The 8,783-nt window shown below is 35.6% G+C and overlaps 1 protein-coding gene across 4 annotated transcripts in view; it reads right to left on the bottom strand.

Annotated features, from left to right (window-relative positions):
- Positions 1-396: 396 nt before the first annotated feature.
- LOC131665272 (biogenesis of lysosome-related organelles complex 1 subunit 6-like) overlaps positions 397-8,783 on the bottom strand; it is a 278,512-nt gene continuing 270,125 nt past the window's right edge. For all 4 annotated transcript variants that reach the window (XM_058937056.1, XM_058937057.1, XM_058937059.1 and 1 more), the window contains exon 5: positions 397-700. In XM_058937056.1, the coding sequence (XP_058793039.1) occupies positions 638-700 (63 nt within the window). In that variant the 3' untranslated portion in view covers positions 397-637. The remainder of the gene's footprint in view (positions 701-8,783) is intronic.

Here is an 8,783-nt window from a genome sequence, read left to right as displayed (position 1 = left end):
TTAAAAACTTGCAAACATAATACATCAGATATAGTTATATGTACTATTTCAATAAAAAGCTTATTACAAATGTCTACTTATTAAGTTACATTGGAAGACAAGAGGTTTTCATAATAATCGAATAACTGTTTTAAAAGCCAAGTTCGTCTGAAATTTGAAACGCTCAACAATCAAAGAACAACAATCAAAATGAAAAGCACTAATAGGAACTGTTAGTATATCATTTTTTTTTCTATACAAGAAGGAGTAACATTCAGTAATATGATATTCGTGTATACTTTTATACTGATCATATTAGAGTACTATATGCAATTATTTGGTTCGTTTTAACAAATTAATTGGAGAAAATAAAACTTGAACAAATAATTTAATTTAATTTTTAATCTTATTAAATTTATAACATAAAATTTATTAAACGAAGCGTAATTTTAAAACAAATATTTCTTTTAATTTTCAACATACAATTATTTCGGTATCGTCTGAAAATTTTTCTTGAAATTTCGATAATTCAATTGAACTCAGCAGTAACCACATAAAATATTTGTTGACAAGCTCCAACTTAAGATTTACTAACTTTTGATTCGGTAATTTATTTAGGAAATTATGAACTGACAGGAGCTATTTAAGATTTCTCTGTTTATAATTTGCCTGTTTGAAATACTTCTTTCTGTTTTGCTAGTTGAACACGTAATGCACGTCTCTGAAATGATTAAGTATACATATATATATTGACATACATATATTTGAACATACACACATGCACGCGCACACACACATGAGTAGTTTCATGGTCATCAGATTAACATTTTTTTTTAATTTTCTTTCATATATTTAATCTATTTTAATCATATAGTACAAGTGTGTGTGCTCATGAATAAAATAGAAATATACACATTCAGATTCTAAAAATCATGGATCTTAGTTTTGAGCCGTTGACAAGTAGTCAATGCAAGTGGCGTCAAAACATGGGCGATCCCGATATTCTATATAAAAGGGTAACTATTTATATTGGGCTGCCCAAAAATTTTTATACATTAACAACGTTTAAACAAAATGTATGACTTAGAAGTTAGGGTTTCTCTTATTAGTAATTAAATTTCTCCCTACTTCATATTAATTTTCTATAAATTATAACATATTATCTATGTACTCTAGCATGTTAAATATTTATTTATTATTTAAAATATGCTTAAAATTATATATATTGAAGAAAGTATAACTTATGCATTCTAAATGAGTATATATAAATAAAAGAGAATAGTTATATAGGCAGTCATATGTTTGTAATTCTATTATTTTATTCAGATAAATTAAAAAATATTGAATATTTTAAATTCTATTATTTAAACGTTACAAGCTACTAACTAAACAACCCTTCATTTTTCAAGCTGGCATCTACTTCCCTTCTACAATTATAAAGCTAACGACATAAACTCATGTGAAACAATGATATAAGTAGACATGTTATGTAACGGATGGTTTGGCCACTCAGATTTGAGTGTTGACCACCACCGCTCTCTTAAAGCCGTTGAGCCCAGCTCATTACTGTGTCCAGCGTTTGCATAATAGACCGATGAATTATGCGAATTCTGTTTATTTGTTCGGCAACTGCGAGCCTTGAAAGCTTAGCAAATCAATGACGGTTACCGATAGGATACGATTTTAACATAGACTACGAGTAATCAAGGTCGCTATTAAAAGATGCCAATCCACCTCAAACAGATATTCACGCACATTTATTTTCTACACCCTACTTCTAAATATCGGAAAACTAGAGTATGAGAGAGAGCGACTTAAAATTATCGAACAACAAGAAAGTTCTATGCTGTGAGAGTGCACGAAAATACTATTGCCTGTGCTACGCCCTTTTTATTTTAAACAATTCATTAATTCTTTAAGTTTTTCTATATTGAAAGTCTAGTAGCATTTATTATACTGCGCGCTGTCTGATTGCACATTTTTTTAACTTGCAAGCGGCCGAGGCGATGCATCACCCTGAGATCGACCCATATTTTTAGTCCATTTAGAAATTTTTCTGAGGACATTTTTCGAAAAGTACGATTTGGGCATATTTTCGGCCGCCTGCAGGTAAAGTTTATAATAACTTTAAATAAGGTAAAGTTTAATAATACATTTGTTAATTTATCTACCTACTGTTGACTGGCTCAAATAAAAGTGTCATTAAAGTTTATGATAAGTAAGATCATCGTAAGATGCGAGAGAGAAAGAGAGAGATCTAGAGAGTAAGCGCGCGTGAAATATAGGCAGGTTCGAATCGGTATGTAACTGTTAGAAGCTGCATCGCGTGACGCCTTAAAAATTAAGCTAAGTGGGGAGGATTAACGAGAGCAGCAGCCAAGGGCTGCATAGAGATGATCATTTTATTGTCGTTAGTGAAGCAACGAGAGTTCAAAACTCTCGTAGGTGCAAGTCTATGTTCGCTTGTTTTGTCCTCGTTTGCATGAGTGTGACTCGTCTCGCCATTTTCATCGACGAGAATCACGATCCAAGAGAAGTAGGGATGAAAGAGCATCTCATCGCCGAAATACCTATTCGGCAATTGCCAGGACTTTATCTGCTTCCCCGAAGAAGAAGCATTGCCCGAAGATTCTTCGCTACAGCTATCTTTAACCCCCATAGGTCACCAAAAGGTCAGGTTCAGTCTCTCTCTCTCTCTCTCTCTCTCTCTCTCTCTTTCCAATAAGTCTCTCTCTATGATATTCCAGTAGCCGCATTAAATTATGTTAGATATAGGTAGCAGAACGCTCGCTTGTCGGCTACCTAAGGTAGTTTATCACCATTTATTATTATTGTATCGCGCTAGTTAGATAGAAAGTTTATGGGAGCAAGTTGTCCATCCGCCGGCTATCGTACGAGGTTGCAATACTGAATATACGCGTTTGGAGAATTATCCTATTAATAATTTCCACGAGCCATACAATGGGCCCGTGCCGAGTGCCGTATCACTAATTATTATTTAAAAGGGGAAGGTGCAGGAGGCTCTTTCGCTCCACTGCAACAGTGACGATGGACCTCGTCACAAAGTTGGCATAATGGGTGCTAACTCGAGAGGAAGGGAATGATGAGCGCTCATGATAATTACTGTCAATAACCTTCAACTAATTTTATTACTCATTAATATTTACAACTATAAAGAGAAACGACGCGGATTTGCGTGACGTTCTCTACGGCTACGTGCCTTCACTCGTGAGGAAGAAAGCACGGGGGCACGGTACAATAAAGGTTCAGAGGAATTCAAAGGAGGGTCTCGCCGTTCTCGCAAATGATCGTGACTACTTCGCCGACGCATAGCGCACTCGCGAATGAACAGAGAGAGACGACCTGATCTGACGAAGGCTGCTGGCAGGAACTGCTGCTAGAACTGCTGGCAGGTTGACGGCAGGCTGAGTTGAAATCCTTAATACCTTTGGACGTCAACTGAAGCTTTCTTCTGGCCACAATCCGTTCAGCGTCGTCTCGAACCTTTGTGATTCTGCGGATAGCCGCGGATCACTCGCGCTCGCTCACTCATACGCGACGCATCTATCCCTCTTTATCTTCCTCGTTGCAGCCGCTGTCGCTCCCAATTAGCTCCCAATGACGTTGTTCGGCACAGGTATTGGCCCTGAAATAAAGCGTTGCGGGCATCGGTAATGGCTTTTGATTTCCACTACACTCACCATGGCCACAGCAAAAGAGCGAGTCGCCATTCCGGCCAGGCCCTGTCACAAGGTTACGTAGCATAAGTTGTTTATGAATTAAGTTAAGTGCGTATTTTGTTTGTACATTTAATATAATAAGGTTTATGTCAAAATTTGAATGATCGAGTGATAACTTATTTTCTCGCGTTCTCAACCGATTGTATTTGGAGCTAAAGCGCCTCTGTTGCCCGTCCCTTTTTAAAATATGTAATCGCTAGACAACTTTGTTATACCTTGATACAGAAGCTATCAAAGCACAGCAAGCATGATATGATGCTGCTTTGAAGAGATTTAAGAAAGCGGATAAGATTGTCAGAAAGTTAATGGTCTCTACGGTTGAAAAAAACCGTTAAATAAATTGCACAACTGCACGATAAATGTGGTCTAAGTTAAATGCTATGTATGAAATGAAGTCTGACGAGAATTTAACGTTACTTCAAAAGCAGTTTTTCAAATTTAAATGAGATGAAAGTGTTATTATGAATTAGTCAAAGATAGAGAACCTCGTGACGGAAATGGAAAATCTGGGAAGCTAAACATCTGAATGGACGGTACTAACACATATTCTGTGTAACCTCCTTTGAACGTATAGTCATTTTCATAGTGCGTGGAAGTCTGAGATAGAAAACAAAAAGACTCTCGGAAATTTAACTACTAGATTGATGATAAAAGAGTAAAGAATGCAAAAATATCGTAGCAATTCAGATAATTCGTCGAATTCATTAGTCACCGAAAAAATAAAAAAGACGAATTCCTAAAAGTCAAGAAGTTTACTCCGAAGAAGTTCAAAAGTTAAGGGAGTCAGTTAGTGTTTCGGGTCAAAAAAATCATTTTTTTTATTATTCTTATAGAAAATTTAACGCGGATAACGATGCCGCCGTCCGATATCACAAATATGTCTTCCCTAAAAAATTGTACGCAATATTGCAAAAAAAACTTCATTCATGAATTTTCGACTTTTCCATTTTGTCGTTATAAATGAATTATTTTTTAATATATTAAACCATTATAGTCTACAATAATAAATTTTATTTAAAGCAAAACAAATAAAATACACGCACATGATGTGCCACATTTTCCAAAAATGTCTTTCTGTCAGTATTACGCTAATATGACTAGTTGCTTTGTTGAGATGTGTGTGGTGTATTTAAAAACGTATTCATGTGTGTAATAATAATAAAATCTGCAATTTTCATTGCAAAATATCGTGTAAAGTCGCGCGTGTATTATATTATTTATTAGTTTATTTATGATTGTCTAAATTTGAGGAAAAATAGTATTTGAATTTTTTTTTTAATTTTGCGGAACTGAATTTTTTGTTTGAGGATACGTGATCATAAGTGAAGTTTTATTACAAAATAAAGCAATTATGGCAAAAATAGTGTACTAGATGATCGTGGACGAGTATTTGGAGGTTAATAATTAAATAAATAAAACATATATACGGTGATCCTGAAACATTGGATGAAATTTATATCACTGGATTCGTCTTGAAAAATTATTTAAAAATATTTTTGGTAATTAGGTAATGAGATAATCAACTTTAAAAAATAGCCAATCAGCGGCCGGCTTTAGAATGTAGAACGCAGCTTGGCGAGCGCGGAGCGGCGTGAGAGCCGACATACGCGCGCCGCAGTCAACTGAAAACGGTGCTCAACTACTCGTACATTTATGTGCGTAATGAATTTTACTTGCTAACTGCAATTTTCGATAATTCAACAATTATATGAATTTACTTATTTTATTTTATTCGATATCAAGTGACGAATTAAGATGATGAATTTAAGTGAGTCGAAAATACTAATGTTTTTAAAAATTATGCTACATAGCGGAATACAAACTGCGCTATTCATAGACAATTTCGAAAAATATCATATATTTTTTCTTTTGTTATTTGCTAATGATTATAAAAATACTTTCAATAAATGGTTCAAACATTTTTTATTTCTAAAAATATTTGGAGTTATTTTTGATCATGATGTTTTAATAATAAAATAATGCACAAAAATAAACTAAAAAGCACAAGTTAATGAATGATATTAAATTAAATGCACTAGCTTGCTATCTCGAGCGTGCGTAAATCAAGTCTTCGCGTACGAATCATCGAAAAAATAGAAGAACGGTACTGCTAACGAATATCATATATAGTGAGCAATATGACAATAGTACAAATATAGCATACTATACTTTATTCACGCGTACGATTCACGCGTATGTATAAATTCTATGGTGTGAATTATGAATGACTAACTAAAATTACAACTCGCTTTATTCCTGATACGGGTATGTTAATAAGCATAATTACGAGTATCAGTACTGTCCGAGACGTTGACTCGAGCAGACGTGTTTATTCGACTCTGTAAACATAACGCTAATTCCAATCTACAATCCGCGGTATAGGTGTGAGTGTGAATTTGCCGTGTCCGTTATTCACGGATCTGGCTCTCAAGCTGCCTCGGCAGTTTAAGTAGCACTACAGATCTGTGACCATGACTTCCGAAAGCGGAAGTCCTCCTATCCCTAAAGTCAACCAAATCCCACAGAAAGTCAATCAACACTCGTACGCCACAATTACCGGAACCTATCGAAGTCCAAAAAAAGACCAAGCTATAGTTACCGAAAAAGTCGATGGCCTTACTATCGATGACTACATCGACGGTCTTGAAAAAATTATTGATACTAAAAACATTTTGTTTATCTCGAAAATATCGGGCGATAGAGTTTGTGTTTTCCTAACAGATCAAAATTCAGTTGCAACACTTGTGGGACGCACCTTGGAGATAAAACAACATAAATTGAAAATCAGACCATTAATGGAAAAAAACAAAAGAGTGGTACTATCTAATGTAAGTCCTGTCATACCCAACGAAATATTGATAAATGCACTGAGAAAGGAAGGAATAAACCCTGTCTCGAATATGAACTACATTCGCGCAGGCCTAAACAAACCTGGTCGCTCGCACATTCTTTCGTTCCGACGCCAAGTGTACATTAAGGAAGAGGACGAATACTCATTACCTGAAACCTTACAAATTCACCACGACGACACTACATACTGGATATATTTGAGTACAGATTCTACAAGCTGTTTCATCTGCCATCAAAAGGGACATACCGCGAAAGTATGCCCTAACCCAAACTATAACAAACAAATTACAACACAATTACAAGTCGACGCCGTGGACAATACAGGCTATGTGAGCAATTACATCAATCTTGAGTCTCCATCGCATCAACAAAAACAATCAACAGAAAACAAGCAAATATGCTCACAAACACTCGACTCGGTAATCGAACCAGTTCTCCCGGTAGTTCTCAATTCAGTTATCGATAGCAAGAAACGCTCACCACCGCCCATTAATAGTTCGTCTTCCTCGGCGCAGTCACTAGACGACTCACCCTTAGAGAAAACTAAAGCAAAAGAAAATGTATATAAAATTCCGCTTAAACCGATAAAAAGGCTAAAATCTAACCATGTCACACTCAATGACTCAACTGCAGATATGAACGAAGCTTTACTTCCAATAAAAGAAACAATGAATCGGAATCCAGACCAATATGTGCTCGATTACGAACAGTTTAAGGCATTCCTAGTTAAAACTTACGGCAAATCGAATATTACTGAAATCGCCAGAGAGACCACTCAAGAATTATTGAAATGCTCGAAAGCTTATACCCCTACTTAATTGACAGCAAGACTAAAAGCAGATTCACGAGAATAAAAAAGAAATTAACAGCAGCCTCAAACAAATCTCTATCGAGTGATAATGAAACGCACTCTCTCTCTGACTCTTCTGAAAAATAACTCTAATCATGAATACAATAATTGAAAAAAACCTTAAAATTGTTTTTTGGAACTGTAAAAGTGTATCTAAAAGAATCGAAGATTTACCGAAAATACTTGCTGATTTGGACATACTCATTTGCGTCGAAAGCTGGCTTTCAGAACTTAGAAGACCTCTTCACTTCGCTGGCTTCAAGACCTTCAGAAAGGATCGCTCACACAAAGGTGGTGGCGGCATCGTAATATTCCTAAAAAACAATCTTGCGTACTGCGAACTGACGAAGCTACAATCTCCCGACTTTTCGGTCGAATTAGCAGGTATTAAAATCACAAATGTACAACCAACAATAGAAATCATAGCGTGTTACAGAGCCCCAGGTATTACTCTTTCACAAACTCAATGGAATGCAATATTTGATAATATAAACCCTAATATTGAGACTATCATAGTTGGCGATTTTAACGCCCTTCATCATGACTGGAATTGCCCAAAGACTGATGAAAATGGCAATAGACTATACGAAAGTTATACAAAATATGACACCTTTTTACATAACCCGAACTCCATTACCTATATTAAGAAACACGAGAACTACACTTCCAACCTGGACTTAGTTTTCTCAACCTTAAATCTTTGTAGTATAATTAATGTCCTTGTGCACGACGAAACTTGGGGCTCTGACCACTTCCCGATTTTTATTGAAATCAGTCTTAAAAAGAACTTGTATCGGAAAAAAACTTTCAAAATCAAATCTGTCCAGACTGACTGGAATAAATTCGAATCGACTCTCGAGGAAAACTATAACGAATTTCTTTCTCTCGATTATGATAATTGTAATGCCTGCGAAAAATATGAAAAATTTGTGAATATTGTCCAAGAAGCGCTGCAAAAAAACACTCCGATAAAGAAAGTAGTTCATGACAAAATTCATAGAAATCCAGTACGATGGTGGGATTCAGACTGTGACAAAGCAAAAAGACTTCGCAGAGCAACTTTTAAAAAATGGCGCTACTCTAAAAAAATAGAAGATTTAATAGAATATAAAAAAGCCAAAGCTATTGCTCGTCGGATCCTTAAGCAGAAAAAAAGAGAGAATTTTGTCAAGTTTGCGGAAAGTATCGACCTGCATACCAATTCTGGCTATGTGTGGAATACTACTAAAACCCTCAAAAATAAATGGGTCTTGATAAAGTCATCTCACAATTCTGAAAACCACCAACAAGATGACAAAATTAATGAAGCTCTTGACAAAATAAGCCCTCCTTAGTGCCCCACTAACCCTGACTCTTTACCTGAC

Source organism: Phymastichus coffea, unplaced genomic scaffold (genome assembly GCF_024137745.1).
Source record: "Phymastichus coffea isolate CEN01 unplaced genomic scaffold, Cenicafe_Pcof_1.1 PCOF00049, whole genome shotgun sequence".
In the NCBI taxonomy this organism is placed as follows: Eukaryota; Metazoa; Arthropoda; class Insecta; order Hymenoptera; family Eulophidae; genus Phymastichus; species Phymastichus coffea.
Note: the sequence above shows the minus strand (reverse complement) of the source record. Positions and strands in the feature narration are given on the sequence as shown.